The sequence below is a fragment of the Microtus pennsylvanicus genome, chromosome 18 (genome assembly GCF_037038515.1).
Source record: "Microtus pennsylvanicus isolate mMicPen1 chromosome 18, mMicPen1.hap1, whole genome shotgun sequence".
NCBI lineage: Eukaryota > Metazoa > Chordata > Mammalia > Rodentia > Cricetidae > Microtus > Microtus pennsylvanicus.
In genome coordinates this window covers 15,712,404-15,732,639 of record NC_134596.1, presented here as the reverse complement: position 1 = coordinate 15,732,639, position 20,236 = coordinate 15,712,404, and the positions used below count along the sequence as shown (strand labels likewise).

General features: G+C 44.4%; 1 protein-coding gene across 12 annotated transcripts in view; it reads left to right on the top strand.

The window, feature by feature from the left end:
- The first annotated feature begins 734 nt into the window (after nucleotides 1-734).
- Nucleotides 735-20,236, top strand: part of Tjp1 (tight junction protein 1) — a 253,887-nt gene continuing 234,385 nt past the window's right edge. For 5 of the 12 annotated variants that reach the window (XM_075953109.1, XM_075953107.1, XM_075953106.1 and 2 more), the window contains exons 1-2: nucleotides 736-957; nucleotides 18,778-18,910. In XM_075953109.1, coding sequence (XP_075809224.1) covers nucleotides 785-957; nucleotides 18,778-18,910 — 306 coding nt within the window. In that variant the 5' untranslated portion in view covers nucleotides 736-784. Of the gene's footprint in view, nucleotides 958-18,777; nucleotides 18,911-20,236 lie in introns of all 12 variants that reach the window. The other 7 variants (XM_075953108.1, XM_075953105.1, XM_075953103.1 and 4 more) reach the window with 3 other exon arrangements.

Below are 20,236 nucleotides of genomic sequence, written 5' to 3'. Positions count from 1 at the left end.
GGGGTGCTGGGGATGGAACTCGGGTCCTAATGCTTCTGCAGCAAGTACTTGACTTACTGAAGCACCCCCCCACCCCCCACCCCCCTCCCGCCAGCTCCACTCCCTTCTGGTGCTCTCAGGACAACTCCGGATCCAGAGAGACAATTGCAGGCATGTTACCTGCATATGTTGCTTTTAATTCTTAATGTTTGCAATATTTGAAATCATAGTATAAAATGCATCTGATGTCTACTTTTTTCTTTTTCCTATACATAGTCCCACAATAAGTTTAATGGTCATAGAACAAACTCAACTTTTCACAACTGATTATTTGCCCGACTCCAGTATTTCCACTATCCAGAACTAATTGCATACCCCCCCCCCCATGTATAACATTGTATAACATTTATGCAACGCACCGAGTAGAAATAGAAAATCGTCAGTCACATCAGGGCAGAAAATAAAACACTTAGAGACAAACAACAAAGAAGTAATCATATACATTTTTTTTTCCTGCTCTGAGATTTTTTACGGCCATAATCAACTGAAAATGAGCTTACAGCCCCTGGGGAAACTGAGGCACGTGGGTGCAGACCTGCGCGTTGCGAGGCTCGCTTAGCGCCGCCTCCAGGCCGCGCCCGCCGGTGCGCAGCGGTGCCGAGCTCGCGCGGGGCGGCGGAGAGCGGGCGGAGGGCGCGCACGGCGGCAGTACCGGGCCACGCACGGCGGCGCGAGCGGGCCACGCACGGCGGCAGGAGCGGGAGCGGGGCGCGCGGCGGGGCGGCGGATGGCCCAGAGCTGATCTATGCGGCGCTTGGAGGGGCTGTGTCTGCGGCGGCGGCGGCGGCGGCGGGGCCCTGCCCGCGAGCGGAGCGGGGACAAGATGAAGTACCAGAAATACCTGACGGTGCTGCAGATGGCCATTGGCGTCACCCCGTCCAATCGCGGCAGTCTCCTGCCGCTCAAGAGGAAGCTGTGGTAAGGACTCGGGGCTGGGGCGCGCCAACAGGGCAATGGGGATACCGGAGGAGCACAGAGACAGGGGCACCGGGGGCAGGGCCGGGGCGCGTGGACAGGGGACAGGGGCGCAGGAGCAGGGTGGGGGCGCGGGGCCTGGCAGCGGTGGGGCGCGCGGAGCTAGCGGAGCAGCCATCGCCCAGCGCCCAGGCCGCGCGCCGCGCTCCTGCAGGCGACTCCGAGAGCGCGCGGGGAGGGAGCGGCTGGGACCCCGCGCCCCGCATTCTGGCCTCGCTGGGGCTCTCCTTCCCCCGGGCGCCGGCGAGTGCTGCTGGGTGGCAATTGCACGCCGAGCTCTGCAGCAGACCGCGACCTAGCTCTGCAATCCCTTGGTTCTTGTCCGTGCGTCTTCTGTTATTTCCCCGAATGCACCTGCTGTTGGGCGCATAGTAAAAGATGAGCCGTTCCCACGCTAAAGGGAGGAAGTTGTGATGTTACCGTCGTTTTGTCGAGGACTGTCATTTTATCTCCACGGTATCTGCTTCCTCTGACCTGGAAGCTGTTATCGAGGTAATTGAAAAGAACACCGGATTAAGTGAAAATGTCTAGGAATTATTCAGATCTGGTTCACACAGTCGTTTATCCTTAGGTTGCATGTTGTATGTATTAGCATCTAAATATGCCGCATGGGCTCCCATTGCCACCTGGGCATTCCATTGGCTGGAGATACATGCTTAAGATTCAACCACAAAAGAAATAAGGAAGGAAAAGTAGTGGGGTCGGGAACCAGTAAGTGAGAGAGTCAATGACAATTTTAATTTGAAAATTATTAATCAGTGCTCAATATGGGATATGAATATTTTATTTAGCTGTTCGATTCTATTGGCTATAGGGTAATGTAATCCTAAGTAGCGAAATATGAAATGAGGCTGCTTTTTTGAAGTGGAGAAGTAACTTCTGCTATATAAAACCTGTAACAATGCTTCCAAGTCTATAGGGGTTGATCAATCGAGGAATGTAGGTTAAAAAAAAAAAGAATTCCAATAGTGGTCAATAGTGAAGGAAAGACTGTAATTGTGGGTATGGGTGCAGAGTTCAAATTTTCCCTGTGCCACTTACAGTGTGACCTTCAGCAAGTTATTGTCATGCCTGTTTCTCCCTGGGTAAGCTGAGACTCTTGTTATCGCTCTATGATGTTACACAGAGCATCTCTGATGTCCAATCAGCCTGTTCCTACTGCTGTGCCTGGGTGAGCAACACACACTTAGGAAATGTTAGCATCTTCTAGTCCCCTCCCCACCCCATACACACTATTTCTTAAAGACAAACTTTTTACACTTGCTTACTAGCCGAGGGCAGCTCACAGAAGGCTAGACTGGCAAGGCTGGCAACCGTTGAATTCAGATATGTCCTTGGTGGCCTGGATGTGGTAGCAGAAGTCTTTAATTCCAGCACTCGGGAGGCAGAGGCAGGTGGATCTCTGAGTTCAAGGCCAATCTGGTCTACAGAACAGGTTCCAGTACCACCAGTGCTATGCAGAGAAACCTGGTCTTTAAAAAAAATTGGCAAAGAAAATCGATGTGTCCTTGGGGAAAGGGGGTGAGGCTCCAGCAGAGCATTTGCCCAACACATACAACAACCTGGACTTGAGCCCAAGCACTGGAAAATAAAATGTCTGTGGAAGACGATTTTTAGTAAATAATTGAAGAATGGGTCATTTTTAGGCAGAGCAGGGTGGTAAGTGTCCTTAATTCCATCACTTGGAATGCCAAGGCAATAATATCATGAGTTCAAGGCCAACCTGAGGCCCCATCACAAAAACAAACCAATAACAACAACAAAAGCCTGCAAGATGGCTCATTGGGTAAAGATGCTTGCTTCCAAGGGGTCGTCAGGTTTGGACTCTCTCTCTCTCTCTCTCTCTCTCTCTCTCTCTCTCTCTCTCTCTCTCTCTCACACACACACACACACACACACACACACACACACACACACAGAGTAAGTTAAAAAACAAGTAGGTCAGGGGCTGGAGAGATGGCTCAGAGATTAAGAGCACTGACTGTTCTTCCAGAGGTCCTGAGTTCAATTCCCAGCAACCACATGGTGGCTCACAGCCATCTATAATGAGATCTGGTTCCCTCTTCTGGCATGCAAGCATACATGGAAGGAATGTTGTATACATAATAAATAAAATTAAAAAAAACCAAGTAGGTCACTCTTGGCTTTATTGATGACATACAGGAAGAAAATATGTCAACACCAGCAGGTACTTTAGCCTGCATTTCTTTTATGCATTTAACTGATGAAACAAATAAATATCTTGCTGATTTTTCATATAGATTCTCTATCTCTCTACAAGAATATGAATTACATAGAGAAGGGTTTTTCTTAATTTAATCCATTGCTAAATCGCTTACAAATGCTCTCTGGCCCCAAATAGCTTCTCAATAAGTATTAGCTGAATAAATATGTGAATTCTTTGGAGCAGTTCCGGGAATCAAACCTGGAACCTCACATGCTAGGCAAGATGTCTACTACTCAGCTACATCCCCAGTCTAGTAAATGAATTCTTAATTAGGCATGATTAAGGACGATATTTAAAAATCATTTTCTTGGTGCTTCATGCGGACTGGAGAAGCTGCTAGGCATGGACATCAGCATTTGATACGGTTGATTCTCTCTCATCACTGGATGGCTGCCTGTGAAGATACAGGCCCCAGACACAGAGTCTGTGTAGACACGACTCGGTAATAAAATCCAGGTGATTTCTGTACTCCAGCAGTTCACAGTGGGGGCCAAGAGTAAATCAGGGCCAGGCATGAAAACCGTCTGACTAAGAGATGGCCTACAAAAAGCTGCTGCATTTCATATCAACTTCTCCATGTTAAAAAAAAAAAAAGCAGCCGGGCGATGGTGGCGCACGCCTTTAATCCCAGCACTTGGGAGGCAGAGGCAGGCGGATCTCTGTGAGTTCGAGACCAGCCTGGTCTATAAGAGCTAGTTCAGGACAGGCTCCAAAGCCACAGAGAAACCCTGTCTCGAAAAACCAAAAAAAAAACCCAAAAAAAAAAAAAAAAAGCAAACCAAAAACATCTCAGTTTCCATTTAATGCTAGTTTTCAAAGACTCATCTTATTTCTGCAGTGACAAACTGAAGAGCATAAGATAGGCAAAACTCTAGGGTAGGTGGCACTTCTCAAAACATACATAATTCTTCTTTTAGCATTTATTTAGTGTGTGATGGGGTTGGGATGAGTGTGTGTGTGTGTGTGTGTGTGTGTGTGTGTGTGTGTGTGTGTATGAGTGGGTTCTCTCTTTCCACATGTGGATCGTGGGATCGAACTCAGGTAATCAGGCTTGGCAGTCCCTGAGACCAGAGCATCTTGTTCAGGTGGGCCCTGAATCCATTAATGAAAGACAAAAGACAAAAGAGGAGACGAGGGACACATCGGAATAGGCCATGTGAGAACAGAGCCGTCTCACTCCCCTACCCTCTTTTAAGTTGGAGAATGTTGTGCTACCCAACTCATGTATCCAGTTTTTCTTCCGGAATTTTCTTCTAGATAATATTTCGTTTTGTCAGGGTCTTGTAGCAATTGCCAGGGGAGATAGTGTTCAGTGTTACAGTGTTGCCGTGGGAGAAGACAAATCTCAACTCCAGCGTTGGTAGATGGGAACTTACAGGGGATTCCAGCAGCGTAGCCAAACCTTGGAAGGCGCCAGCGTCTGCCCACTTACAACATGTGAGTTTTACTATAAAAAATTTGCATACATGAAGATTTGTGCCAAGATATTTATGAAAGTGTGTGTGCTTCTTGTCCCCCACCCCCACCCCTTGAATGGTTCCGTGCTGTGTGAAAAGACTTCGCGTTTGCTAAGCTTCTGCCAGCGTGAAGGACAGAGGGAGTGATCTCATGATTTGTTCCCGCACTTCTGTCTAGTTTGGGTGTTTGTGGCTATCAGCTTTTCTTTGTGGGGTGCCCTTCTCTTCGTCTTACCGGTTCTGCAAATGTTTCAGGGAGTGTCGTATTTGTGCACCGATGAAGGTAGAAACCAAAACCTATGGCCTCCTATTGGAGGCTCATCCCTTCCTCTTAGATCCTAGAAACAGGAAGTGAGAGTGTTTTCGATGGTCTGTTCAAAATCATTGCTGTTGTTATGGTTTGGGTAAAAAGTGCGCCCCTCCCCCAATAATCATGGTTGAAGGCCTGCTCAGGCCAGCTGCGGGAGCTAATCATTGACAGGTGATTGGATGTACGGTCTCTGATCCCATGTGGGAACTCCTCTATTGTGAAACTTAACATTTGAAGGGATTATTGGGGAGTGATAGAAACTTCTAGAACAGGAAGTGGAGAGCTAGTTGAAGGAGGGCAGTGGGGCATGTCCTTGAGGGCTTTCCCTTGTCCCCAGCCTCTCCGTGTCACAGTGTAGTGGCAGCTTTCTTCTCGCTCATAATAATGCCCCTGCCCATAAGCCCAGGAGCGGTGAGTCAAGTACCCATACTAAATACCCCTGAAATGAGCAGCCCAGAAAAAACACTCCCCACCTTTGAGATCGCTTTCTCCAGTGGAGACTGAAAATCGCTTAACACAATGGCTTTGGAACCTTGGGGCCTATTAGCCCTGCCCTAGACAGAAGCATGTTTGTGTGGCTAGCTGCCTTTCTTTGGGGGCCACCTTCGGTTGCCATACTGTATTTCCTAGGACTCTGAGAACAGGTAACTGTCCTTTGACAGCTCTGGAGGTCAGGAGTCCCAGGTCAAGGGATACGTGTCCTGGACGGTCTGGGCTGGACCCTCCCTTGTCTTTCTTGTTTCTGGTGGCCCAGGTATTTTTCAATGTCGGTATCACACCTATCTCTGGCTCTATTTGCACATGGCCTTTCCCACTGTGTCCCTCTTCTGTCCCTTACCAACATTCATCACTGGATTCAGGACCCCATCTGGGTAATCCAGGATGCTCTCATCTCAAGCACGTCAACTGGGTTACATTTGCACACACTGTCTTTTCTAAAGAAGATAAAATTCTTCCACAGGCCCACATAACAATTACCCTGATCTATTTTTATGTGCGCTGTAACAAATGTTTTCATAATAATTTTATTTTCAACAGTCTTGAGTTTTTACAGCAACTGCTTTTAGGAGTGCTTGCACTGACCTTAGGGAGGGACCTAGCTGGTTCTCTTGGTGCACGTGTCTAAGAATGCCCCCTGCTCATTGGCTGTGCTGGTTGTTGGGAGTTACATAGTCTCAATACACTCATGCAGGCAGCCTCCTGGTAACAGAAGATGGGAAGAGCCGCTCTTTAAGTTACTCCCTGCAGCCGCCCGGAAGTGTTTTCCATGCATCCTGGCATTTCACTTAAGCACCTCTGTGAGGTAGGTACTGAGTTTCCCATTTTACAGCGTCATTAACTTGCCTAGACACCTGTGTCTCCCTGGCTATTGGGGTTAAAAAGACAACTGGGCAGGAAGAATACAGCATAGAAAGAAGAGAATGGCCGAGAAGGGATACATAGAAACCAGAAAGTGCCTTCTAGAACAGTCTTTCTCCAGGGACAGTTCATGGTGCACCCGTGGGTCACCAATGTCTTCCTGCAGGAACATGCAGGGCTCAAAAATTCAAGTTCTTTTCATGTTTTTTTTTAATCTTATTTTTGATATTGTAACACCATGTCTCCCTTCCCTTTCTTCCCTCCAAACCTTCCCAATATGCCCCTGCCCACTCTCCTCCATATTCATGGCCTCCTTTTTTTCACAATTGTTATCGAATGCTTATGTGTATATACATACATATTCCTGCATATAACCTGTTCAGTCTGAATAATGGTATGTGCATGTGTGTTTTCAGGCCTGACCATTTGGCACTGGACAGCCAGTTGTCCTGAGGAAGACCAATTCTGTTTCCAGCTTTCCTCGGTTGCCTCTGGTTCTTTGTGTAGGATTGAAGCCTTGAGGGCTTTTTCCCCCTGTCAAATATGGCGTGTCCATTGGCGTTGTCCTTCTACATTGATGTCTATTGGCTATTTGTATTGGTGAGACTTCATGGGTGTAGCTTTTGATATTACAATCTCCCAGTAAACTCCCCGAACTTCTGGCTTTTTCTGCCTCTCTTTCACAATGCTCCCCTAGGAGATCTTGTACATGCTGCCATTGGGAAAGTATGCATTTTGACTGGTTGTGTTTTTCCATAGTGGTCTCTGACTACTGAAAAGAGAAGTCTCCTTGATGGGGGTGAAGACTCTACTTACCTGTGGGTATAAGGACACATGTTTATAGGTTATTGCTAGGGATTGTGCTGGTTTAGTAAACTAGAGGTTGTAGATTCTCTTCCAGTAACCCTGACTTCACTAGCACTGTGGAATCAGCTGGATTTCCAATACCAGGCATGGCTTCTCTATTGTTGAGAGGGTATAAAGTCCAACTGAGATGCTGTTGGTTACCACCAAGGTAGGTCACCACTCCTGTGCTGGTCACTGATGTGGTTTGTAGGCATTATAGCTGGGTAGGACTCCCCAGCTGTCTCCCTCCCTTGGAAGTTTACAAATTGCTTTCTAGAATCATGAAAGCTACTTGTCAGGGAGGGGCATCCAGGACAGTTTCAGCTCAGGGGTCTCTGGGCCCTCACTGACGTGCACTGTGTCTTCAGCAATAGGGACTTTCACACGGTTTTTAAACGAGCAGATTACAGACAGTTCTACACATTGTCCTCTTCATAGATGTAGTGAATGGCTAGTTACTATTAATCAGCGACATGAATCATTGGGGCTTCTCTGGTCTGGTAACTATAAACTACAAAGAAAGTTTACTAGCTTTAAAAAAGATTTTAATGACTTGTGTCTGTGTCTGTGTGTGCATGTGTGTGTGCATGCACGTGTGTTCATGCATGTGCGTGTGCATGGCACATGTACAGAGGTCAGAGCACAGCTTGCAGGAGTCAGCTCCTTCTTTCCACCAGGGTCCCTGGGATTGAACAGAGGTCAATGTCTAGTTGGGGTTTACTGGTTAAGCCATCTCACCAACCCTTTACCTTTCCTACTTTTAGTGACCTATCGTAGTAAGGATTAGTGTCCTTTAAAAGCTGCCCTACTGTCCTCAGCAAGTCTCCCGTTCGCACACCTCAGCTAGAAATTCCGCTTTGGGGTCAACACTGCTATGCTGTCATTCATTAGCATTGCCTTGAGTTGATTATGGCTGTCGGTTGGTTGCTAGTAATGTTAAATTACTATCTTTAATTTTATTAAGTAATAATAATATCTTTTATTTTAGGTTTATTTATTTTATATGCATTAGTATTTTGTCCTTGTGTATGTATGTGTACTGTGTGCACGGTACCTGTGGAGGCCAGAAGGTTTTAGATTCTCTGGAATTGGAGTTAGGATGGTTGTGAACCACCATGTGGATGCTGAGATCCAAGTCCGCTGCAAGAGCAGCCAATGCTCGAAACTGCTCAGACATCTCTTCTACACCTAAATTAGTATCCTGTAGAGGGATTAGTGATTAGCCGTGTGGATGAAATTCTTCTCATGTAATGGCTTCATTTTTACCATCTTATTTGTTTATTTGATTCTTTGTTGTTACTAAGTTCTTTTACGCTGGAAATTGGAAGGGGGTGAAGCAAAAGAACTTGAGTTGTTTGTACTCTGTGGGGTGTGGTGGGAAATGGCCGTGAACAGAGCTTCTGATTTGCAGACATACTGACCAAAGGCCAGAGAATTCCAGGATGGGGAGCAGAAAGACATTCCAGCTGAGGGAAGGATCTGGGAGGGACAGTGGACAACCAAGGAGGTGTGCTGCATCGCTGTGCCTCTTAGAGTGAAATATGAGTTTCCTGGGGGACTTGAAGCGGAGCGTCACTGGCCCAGGTCAGAAGTTTAGCAGGCTGGGTTTGGGCAGCAGCCAACAGCCAGCCAGGGGCTTGTGACTTCAGGTGTGACATGATTGATAGCACAAGATCGGTGTTTACTTTTCCCTGGTGGCCTCAGCCAGGCGATCACACCCAGAAGATCTAGAAGGAAATGGTAAACAGTTTACTGGGTTGGTGATAATGTCTGGGCAGGAGCCAGCTGGTCCCTGAATGAGGGCCTCTCTGGGAACCTGACTGCATTACACCTCAAGCCCAGGAGCGGGAGGATGCATGCTTCCTCCCCCTCCTCAGCAGCTAAAAGTGCAGCATAGATCACAGTCTCCTTTAGCAATGCCAGCCAACAGGAGCCAGATTCCGGGAGCCGGGGATAGGGCCACATTTGGAAACAGGAAGTCAAATGAGAGGATCCTTGTGGGCACATTGGCTATGCTCAAGAAGAAACTGTGGTTGTGTGAGAAAGATGGAGCGAGCACGAGAGAGAGAGAGAGAGAGAGAGAGAGAGAGAGAGAGAGAGAGAGAGACCCTATCCCCACCCCACTCACGCACTCACTACACTTTACTATCCCACTATGGAGGCCAGACTGGCCTGGAACTCACTATGTGGACCAACCTGGCCTCAAACTCAAAGCAATCCTCCTGCCTCAGTCTTTCATACACCAAACCTCGCAGGAAACTAAGATTTGGAGGGATTCAAACTGTTGCCCAAAGTCACAGAGCTACTCCAAAACGGATGTCCAGAATGTGACCCTGGTGTCCTTCCACCCCCACCTACCCCTGTGTCTAATTGCAGCTGCCCCGCTGTAGTCGAGTCTGGTATAGTAGTCTTACTGAGGTGATACTCTTAATTTTGAAACTAATGAAATTTAAAATTTGGGAAAGAACACCTTTCTTGTAAGTTAATTATTAATTTCTCCTTAATTTAAGGTAAGTCCTGTAAGGTGCTTAGACGTATATTCTTAAACATACGTAAGACCATGCTTCTCTTTCAACAAAAACTGTTCCTCTAGTATTTCTAGAACTGTCCTCAGAGTTTGAGATTTTTGGTTGACCTCTGTAATACCAGGGTTGGAAAGGTAAAAGGGCGGGGAGGAGAAAGGCATGGTAGAGAGGAGATTGATTTCAAGAGTGTCGGGTGAGACTGTGTTTGGTTTTTTTTTTTTTTTTTACTTCCTCAAGGAATCGTGGGCAGCCTAAACATTATTGTGAGTGTCTAACAGAAAACCAACCACATGCACAGCCCCCTGCAGGGCCCACATCGATGCACAAAAAGGTGAGCAGGAAAAGAGAAGCAAGCCCTATTTCACCTGCTCAGTGTGTGCACGGCCGCTCCGCTTCCCCTGGAGCTAGCATCTTCCATTGTTACCTGGGTCAGTGTTCCTTCTTCCCCATCGAAGAGAGAGAAGTTTATATGAAGCCTTCTGTCTTTTAGCACCTGCAGTTCAATCGTCAGAGAGCTGGTTAGGGTTTCTAAGTTACAGTTCTTAGCCTGAGCAGGAGCCTGGCTAAACACAGACAAAATGCCTTGTTCTTGGGAGTCTGTGGGCAACGTTGGTCCTGATGATGACCACCAGATATACACCAGTCCCACTCACCTGAATATTAAATATTTGTATTATGACCCTGGTGGACCTGAGGGGGGTCCATTCTGCTGATTATATTTATGATGGTTTTTTGTTTTGCCTCATCACTGGATTTCATATTTCACTGAATCATCTCTGAGAAGCATGGTGCACCTTAGCCACGTGTAACTATGGATATAAATTTCATGGCAGGCTTTGAGTTTTAGGCTTACAAGTTTGAGGAAATAAGAAAATTGTATGACTTTCTAAAAGAGTTGTTAGAAAAACCTTGTGAAAAATCTTAAATTTCTTCACCCCAAAAAGCTGGTATTATATTTATATTAATTTCCTAAAATACAGTCAAACTATGTGACTAGCAGACAAGAAATGAAAAGGAAAAAAGCTGGGTTGTAATTTTAAAAATTATTTTCTTATTTGACTAAAATTCTTTTTGAGTTTAAGTTAAATTTATTTTTAATTGGTATATAAAATTAAAATTGTACATATTTATATGGTTTGTATGATGCTTGGTACACTTATACATTATATAGTATTAAACTGTGTTAAATCTATGTGTACACATCTCCCCCCCAAATTTATCATTTCTTTATGATAAAAAACATTCAATATCCTAGCCAGGCAGCAGTGGCTCAGTACTCAGGAGGCAGAGACAGGTGGATCTCTGTGAGTTCAAGGCCAGCCTGGTCTACAGAGCAAGTTTTAGGACAGCCAACGCTACACAGAGAAACCCTGTCTCAGGAAAAAACAAAAATAATTACAACAAAAACAAAAACAAACAAACAAACAAACAAACATTCAATATCCTTTCTTGTAATTCTTTTGAAATATGAAGTACACTGTTTTCCTTGGTAGGGTATCTTAAATATTTCCCCACTCTTAATTCCTTTTTACTAAAAAAAAAAAATTAAGTGGTCTCAGCTATAAAGGCATATAAAATATAGGTATACATATAATATTTCAATGGTAATTGTACTGGCTGGTTTTGTGGATCAACTTGACACAAACTAGAGTCATCTGAGAGGAAGAGCCTCAGTTGAGGAAATGCCTCCATGAGATCCAGCTGTGAGGCATTTTCTCAATTAGTGATTAATGGGGGAGGGCCCAGTCCATCAGTCCCATCCCTGGGAAGGTGGTTTTATTTTAAAAAGCAAACAAACAAACAAACAGAAACAGGCTGAGCAAGCCATGGAAAGCAAGCCAGTCAGCAGCTCCCCTCCGTGGTCTCTGTATCAGCTCCTACCTTCAGATTCCTGCCCTATTTGAGTTCCTGTCCTGGCTTCTTTGGGGATGAGCAGCAATGTGGAAGTTGAAGCCGAATAAACCCTTTCCTCCCCAACTTGCTTTTGGGTCATGGGGTTTTGTTGCAGCAACCTAAACTCTAAGACAATAATAAATCATGTGAAAATGATTCTAAAACAATGATTTCGTATACGTATGATTTGGTTAACATCGGATGGATCTAGTTTACATACAGTGGGAGGGATTTGCTTGTTTATTTTATCAGTCCTGGCTGAAAATCCATACTGCATGACGCAGCACCTTTACTGTGTTTCAGAGCTGTCTGCATCTTGATTTGATAATCAGGCATCAATCCTGAGAGTGTTACTTTACATAAATACAAAATATTAAAGGATACAAGTATGTTTAGGGCCATTTCAGTAAATGTTGCAAATTCTGTTTTAATCCCAAGCCAAAATCATTTAACTTTGTTTTTTTAATGAAATGTAAGTCAGCAACTTAAAGAACAGGTTTTTTTTAATTATTTATTTGTTTGTTTGGTTATTTATTTATTTTGAGACAGGGTATCTATCTCTACCTAGCCCTGGTTGCCCTGGAATTTGCCATATAGCAAATTCCAGGCCTAGAACTCACAAAGATCTGCCTGCCTCTGCCTCCCAAGTGCTGAGATTAAAGGCATGCGCTGCCATACCCATTCATAGAGAAGTTTTTAAAACTAAACATTCTAATACCGTACAATCCAAAGATATGCTAATTTGGTATTTACCCTTTAAGATTGGCAGCAGGAAAGTGCCGTGCCTGATTTGTAACGAAGACATTTGTATAATGAAAGCGTACTTCTAGTAAGGCACGCAGGGAATCGTGAGTGGGGGTGGTCTCGAATCTGAGCTAGTGTGCCCGCAGCATTCACTGGTGTCACCTCATGTCATGACACAGCTGTCAAACTGTGTGTTGGGTGTTCAGAAACAGCACTGTAGTGAAGTCAGGCACAACCCAGGCGAGTGCTGCCTGAGACATTACTTTTGCCTTTGAGTTAAGTTTTGGCTACTGCCGGTACAGAAATGTTTGTTTATTGTTGTCAAATTTTCCATGGCCTGCATGTCCCGTTAAAGACCTCACGTGGGTTTTTGATCCACAGTTTAAGGAACCGTGAGATGTAGTCACCCACCGCCCACCACTGGCCGTTCTTTACACTGGAATATTTTCTCTTTTTTATTACTGAGTTTTTGAGCTCCTCGTATACTCTGAGTGGCAGCTCTTTTCTCCTTCTGTAGGCTGCCCCTCCGCTGTGGGTTGTGTCCTGTCCACAGGTTGTTGCGCTTGATGTCGTCCCATCTGTTTATTTTTTGTTTTGTTTCCTGTGCTTTTGAGGTCTTGTCCAAGAAAGTCCTTGCCCGTCCCAATGTCCTGAACATTTCCTTGTGATTAGAGCTCTTCATTGTTCTGGGAAGGACTTTGACTGCAGAGAAGACAATTGAGCTGTACAGTATGTTTCACTACATGTTGAGAATCCTGCGCATGAGGTCATCGAATTTGTACTTTGGGAACTGAACTGGAAGGAGGGCTTACTGCAGATTCATCAAAAATTTAAGCGCTTATTAAAACTAAATTAATGGGGGCTGGAGAAATGGCTCAGCGGTTAAGAGCATTGCCTGCTCTTCCAAATGTCCTGATTTCAATTCCCAGCAACCACATGGTGGCTCACAACCATCTGTAATGAGGTCTGGTGCCCTCTTCTGGCCTGCAGGCATACACACAGACAGAACATTGTATACATAATAAATAAATATTTTTTAAAAAAAACTAAATTAATGGCAATCTGAGTAAACCGTAAAGAACGCCCTCTGTGAATAGCATTACTGAGAATTCTGGCATGTGCTTAGGAAGTGGGGTAGCTGTACCAAGAAGAAGGTTTGTAGAACCACAGTCCAGGGTACAGCTGGGGTGTCTGGCTTCAGGGGGAACCTGGGGATAGAGTGCTGGGAGATCTAGACCACTTCAGAATTAGTTAATGTGATGTCCTTCGTTGGTGGCTCTTCACCCTCTCTGTTTGTGACAGTAGCTGACAAAGGTGCTGCTTTCTGACTTCCTAAAGTAGTCTGTGGGTGCTGGGCAGGAGAAATGCGACTGACTCTGAGGGCTCTACCAAGTCTCTTGACCCAAAGTGTTTTCACAGACCTCCCTGCAGCACGTCTGTCTCTGTCAGAGTCGAGTAATGTAACAGGCCAGTATATCTCGGTACAAATAGAAGTAACCTAGTACTCCCAGGATTATCCAGTCCTCGAGGAGAGAGAAGACATTGGATAGACACGGCAATTTGGAGACACTGTAGAAAAGGGCATTGCAGTAATTAGGTCTAGACAGTTGCTCATCAATAGAAATGAGAATGCCAAGTCAAATTGGCGAATTAATTGATAAAACAAATGCTGGAGGAGTGAGCTAAAGAGACCAAAGAAGGGCCTAGAGTTAGAAAGCCAGCCTCTCTGAGCGGGTAGAGCTTAGGGGGTGTGGGGACACTAAGGAGTGGGGAGGTGGACAGCCACTTGACTGGAGAGGAGGATGTGAGAATACTGATGAATCTGCTGGTGATAGAAAAGGCGAGGGTAACTACTTACAGTCAGCCCTTAAAACGCTGGGTTCCCTGTTCCCAGTTCTACAAGCTGTGTGTAAAAATAGGCTAATACTTTCTTTATAATTATTCTCCAAAGAGCACAGCATGACAATTCCTTGAATGACATTTTCCCTCTGTCCAGTGTTATAAGTAATCTAGGATGACTTCAAATGAATGAACAGTACACATAAATTGTGTGCAGATACTTCATCATTTCCTATAAGGGAATTGAGTGTCTGCAGATTTTAATGGCCACAGGGAATACAGCTTCCTGTATGTACATATGTGATTATGTTCATTAGTTAACTAGCTAGTGTTAAGAGTTGCCTGTAGGTAGAGTTTTCCTTCTAGACTGCCAGTCATCTCTCTCTGGCAAGGTGCTATGCGAATTACTGCACAGAGACATATTATTAATTATAAATGCTCATCCAATAGCTCAGGCTTGTCTCCAGTCAGCTCTTACAACTTAAATTAGCCCATTTCCCTTCATCCATGTGCTGCCCTGAGACTCGCTTACCTCATCTATGAACTTCCCATGTTGCTTCTTCTGCATCTATCTCTTGACTCCTCCTGACTCTGTCCTCCTTCCCAGCATTCTCTCTGATACAAAAATCCTGCCTAGCTATTGGCCAGTCAGCTTTTTTATTAACAATGAGAGCATATGTCCTTGTATGCTTGAGCATTTTGCGGTTATATACCCAAAAGTGCTACTGCTGGGTCCTGAGGTAGATTGTTTCCTAATTTTCTAAGAAGTCGTCATACTGGTTTCCAAAGTGGCTGTACCAGTTTGTACTCCCACCAGTAATGGAGGAGTGTTCCCCTTACTCCACATCCTCTCCAGCATAAGTTGTCATCAATGTTTTTGATCTTGGCCATTCTTTCAGGTGTAAGATAGAATCTCAGAGTTGTTTTGATTTGCATTTCTCTGATGGCTAAGGATGTTGAGCATTTCCTTAAGTGTCTTGCAGCCATTTTGGATTCATCTGTTGAGAGTTCTCTGTTTAGGTCTGTACCCCATTTTTGGATGTTCAAGCATACCACAAAGACATGTGCTCAACTATGTTCATAGCAGCATTATTTTTAATTGCCAGAACCTGGAAACAACCTAAAGGCTCCTTGACTGAAGAATGGATAAGGAAAATTTGGTACATTTGCACAATGGAATACTACACATCAGGAAAAAAAAATAATGACATCTTGAAATTTTCAGGCAAATGGATGGATCTAGGAAACATAATATTGGGTGAGGGAACCTAGACCCAGAAAGGCAAATATCATATGTACTCACTCATAAGTGGGTTTTAGACTTAGAGCAAAGAAAAACCAGCCAACAAATCACAATCCCAGAGAACCTAGACAACAGTGAGGACCCTAAGAGAGACATACATGGATCTAATATACATGGGAAGTAGAAAAAGACAAGATCTCCTGGGTAAATTGGGAGCATGAGGAACATGGGAAAAGGTAGAGGGGGAGTGGGAGGAAGGGAGGGGAGTGGAGAAAAAATGTGTAGCTCAATAAAAACTAATAAAAATAAAATAAAGCGATGAGAGCAGCATATCCTCACAGTGTGCAGAAGAATTATTCCACAGCAGCCGTCCTAAAGTAACTAAACTATGACTACTGAGAGACAGAATGAAGTCCCCAGGGAGGTGGGGTACTAATTAAGCAAAAAATAAAGAAGAAAATATTTACATAAAAACCCATAAAACAAGATGGCGGGAATACATCTAAATAGATCAGTACCCACAGTAAGTTCAGATGGACTCATCTCAGAAGACACATGCTCTCAGATTGGGGGAAAAAACATACACTACTTCATGCCAGGAGTTACAGGTGCAGTGTAAGAAAAAGAAAAAAGATGGAAAGATTGAAAATAAAGGCATCCAAAAGAGATAAACTAGAAAAAAAGTAAAGATTAAAACATGGATAGGGGAAATTGTCATAAAAATATCATTAAAGAAAAAGTTGTCATTGGCATAGCGACTTTAGATCCTTAAGATATGAGTCACAGACATTAGGGGAATAAAACTGTTTGTAATATATACGCAAAAGCTAGCAGTTACATAAAGATCAATTGAAAAGGCCATATTCATGGTGGGAAATTTTGCAAAAAGTCCTTTTTGCAGAAGTCAGTAGTTCAGCAGTACAAAATCATGAGAAACAGAGAAGTTGGGCTTTAAGCCACTGAAGCGATAGAGTTGCTGTGCTCCTTAAAGGCTCTCAGTGGGCGCTGTCCTGCACCTCTGTTGGACATGCACATTCGTAAGCTCCCATCCTGCCCCCGCCTTCCACTCCTAGGACTCTTTAGTAAAGATCGCATTTGTATGGAAATGTCACAGAGGGCCATTGTCTCATGGTTTGCTAGGATGCGTTTGGAAACTGAATTCCCATCAACAGGGCAGTGGTTTAATAATGTTAATCTAGAGATGAGATTTTATTGAGCTGTCAAGATGAGACAAATAGTTTTGTGAGGCTTATTATGGAGTAGTTTCAAGGTCTGTTAAATGAAAATATATGGTATAGAAAAATATAATTTGGTCACCTTATTAAAAGTTTTAAAAAGAAATAACACACTGCTGGGCATAGTGGCAAATGCCTTGAATCCGAGCACTTGAGAGGCAGAGGCAGGTGGATCTCTGAGTTTGAGGCCAGCCTGGTTTTCAAAGCAAGTTCCAAGACAGCCTGGGCTATTAACACAGAGAAACCCTGTCTTGAAAAATCAAAAGAGAGAATGAGGAAAAAAGAACACACAAAACCAATAAACGCCAGGCAGTGGTGGCACACACCTTTAATCCCAGCACTCGGGGGCAGAGGCAGGCGGATCTCTGGGAGTTCGAGGCCAGCCTGGTCTACAAGAGCTAGTTCCAGGATGGGCACCAAAGCTACAGAGAAACCCTGTCTTGAAAAAAAAAAAACCAACAATAAACGTGCACATGCACTTGGGATACCGTGGTGTCTGTGGAAGAGCGATGGAAGTTTGAGATGGAAGAAGGGGACGGGCAGCTTACACTTTCCAGTTTCACATTGTTCTGTTGATGGAGGTTTCTGTCCTGCCCTGGTCCCACAGCCGTTCAGTGCCAAAGAAGCACACAGAGGTCTACATTAATCATAGACTCTTGGCCTATTAGCCCAGACTTATCATCCTATACTAACCCATAATTCTTTTCTGTGTCAGCCACGTGGCTTGGTACCTTTTATCAGCGAGGCATTCTCATCTTGCTTCTTCTGCCTCTGGGTGACCACTGCAGACTGAGCCTTTTCTCTTCCCAGAATTCTCCTGTTCTCTTCGCCCCACCTCTACTTCTTGCCTGGTCGCCCTGCCTATACTTCCTGCCTGACTACTGGCCAATCAGCGTTTTATTAAAACAATACAACTGACAAATCTTTACAGGTTCCATACAAGACCATTGTTCCACAGCATTGTTCTGTACTTTTCAAATATCTATCTATATAAGTGCATTCCCTTCATTCTAAATTACAGGTGTTTTTAGAATGTTTCATGATATCCACTGTCTTGCTAAGAAAATTTATTTTGCTGGCAGAATCAGACAGGGTGGTGCATGCCTATAATCCCAGCCCCAGGGAAAGATGCTCAGGCAAGAGAAGGCTGCCTTCTCAGCCAGCCTAAGCTATTTAGCAAATTAAAACTGTTTAAATATTTGCTAATGCTCCAGCCCATGTGTCTTTTTAAAAAGAGACACATTGAGGACATGCAGTTCAGACAGCATTTGGAGCAAAAATCTTAAGTAAGCCACAAAGGTTAGAATGTGAATTTGGGCTGTATTATAATAGGAGATGCCACCATAAAATAAAGAAAATGGCTTCCACAACCCAAAGTCCCATTGCTGCATCTGCTTTATTGTCTCTGTCCAGTACCAGGGGCCATGTTCCTGCAAGTGCTGGACATTTTCTCTAGTCAATTTGCTCATGATGCTGCCAGCAGCGACTTGGAAACGGTGCCTGGCAGTCCTGCGTTTCCACGTATGAACATAGATCTCAGGGTGCATTCTGTGAACACGTGGGTTTGGGGTTGGGTTTCTTTTTGGAGGGGGTTGCTGGTTTTTAAAGCTCTGTATTCCTAACTGCATGATCACACTGGATTAAGTGCAGACTGTCGTGTTTCGACATATAAGGTATGTCTAAATCAGTCCTGTCTGTGCTTATAGCAAGAGCCTGCTAAGTGTTGTCTGCACATGTGACAGTTGACTTGTCCCAAATGATGCCAGGCACTGCACTAAGTGCTCCATAAATCACTGCCCAGAGGGAAGCAGATGCCTACGAGTTCCCCAGGAAACGTCAACCTGCTCTGAAGAGTTTCTTGGGTAGCTGTAGAGTCGACTTCTCTTGAATCTTAATTCTGAAATATTTGAACTCTGTCAAGAAAATTTCTTAACTAGTCAGCTGCTAAGAAATGTTCAAAAAGAGTATTTGATAGAATGTGCATCTTGAGGGGGAAAGTGTCTGGCGTTTCCATAACAACCTGCGAGTAGACACGTGTCCGCCTGCCTGTAAACCTGTCTCTTTAAGCATCCCCCTTTCTTGCAGGGTAACTCCATCCTCTGAAAACCCCAATGGTGCTACTTCTGGCGTGAGCCAAGGGAAACCCTCTCTAAGACGAATTAAAGGGAGACTGCATCGAAGCAAGAGCCTTGACAGTATCGATTTCTGTGAACTCACTGTAAGTGGACTACGTGTGCTTTTATTTTTCACGACATATGAAAATTTTATTGTCGTATTTTTATAGAACTGCAGCAAGCTTGTTCTGTGGCGTTCTACTCTTAAAATGGCATTACCTAATAGGTTACCAGTGGGAATGCTTTCCTAACTAGTTTGTGTCTGATACCTTTGTAATAGATGGTTCATAATGAAGGTTCTACTATAAAGACAAAAGTCCCGAACACACACACACACACAAAATTAAATTGAGGGGCTGGTAACAGGCTCAGTGATTAATGCGCCTGCCCCACAAACCTGAAGACCAGCATTCAGGTCCCCGGGACCCATGTAAATGTGGGATCATCTCAGCTCAGAAGAGTAAGACTGGGAACCCCCCAGAACAAGCTGACTGGTATGGCCAGCCATTCCAGCAAGTTCTAGAGCTGATTTGGAGACCGCCTCACTGAATGAGGTGGAAGAGTAATGGAGACTGTCAACTTTGGGCCCCCACATGTGCAGCCCCCCCCAGGTGTGCCCACACACACAGGTGCAGAATAGACATACGCACATGCGACATCACACAAAGGGAAAGAGGAAAAAATAAGTGGAATAGAATACTTATTTAAGTTTCTATGACAGCCACAAGTTTGTGTTTGGTTGAATGGATGCGGCAGCGGCTGAACAACTCCTAACACCTAATTTCCTGATAGAGGCGGATGTGAATCTCGGTTCAGTTGACGCTGGTGCTTTGTGTTTCAAGGGACTGACAGATTTTCACTTGACAAATCCCCTTGTGGTTTGGAGGAACACCAGCATTTTTAGGCTCTGCTGTAACACTATGAAGGAAATATTTCTGTGTCAGGGACTTGTTGGCAGGGCTCATGGATATTTAGGACTATAATAGAGGTCCTATTTCTTCCTTTTAGGTTCCGATGGAAAAGTTTCCAGTCATAAAAATACCGCTGACTATTGTTCCATAAAGCATGTCAAAATGGAATGAGGGTTGTGCCTATAAGACTAAGCCCTGTATTGGGGGTGTGGCGTTGATGGAAACAGGTGCTCAGTAAGCACGGATGCTGTGTTTCTTTTTTACTCTTAGAATTTGTTTAGTTTGGGGGCTGGAGAGATGGCTCAGAATTTAAGAGCACTGGCTGCTGGTCCAGAGTTCAATTCCCAGTAACCACATGGTGGCTCACAACTCTCTACAGTGGAATCTGATGCCCACTTCTGGCATAAAGGCATACTTGCAGATAGATACTATTATACATTAAATAAATAAATAGATGAATGATTTTTTAAATGTGTTTAGTTTTAGTAATTATAGTAAAATTATACTAAAAATAGTACA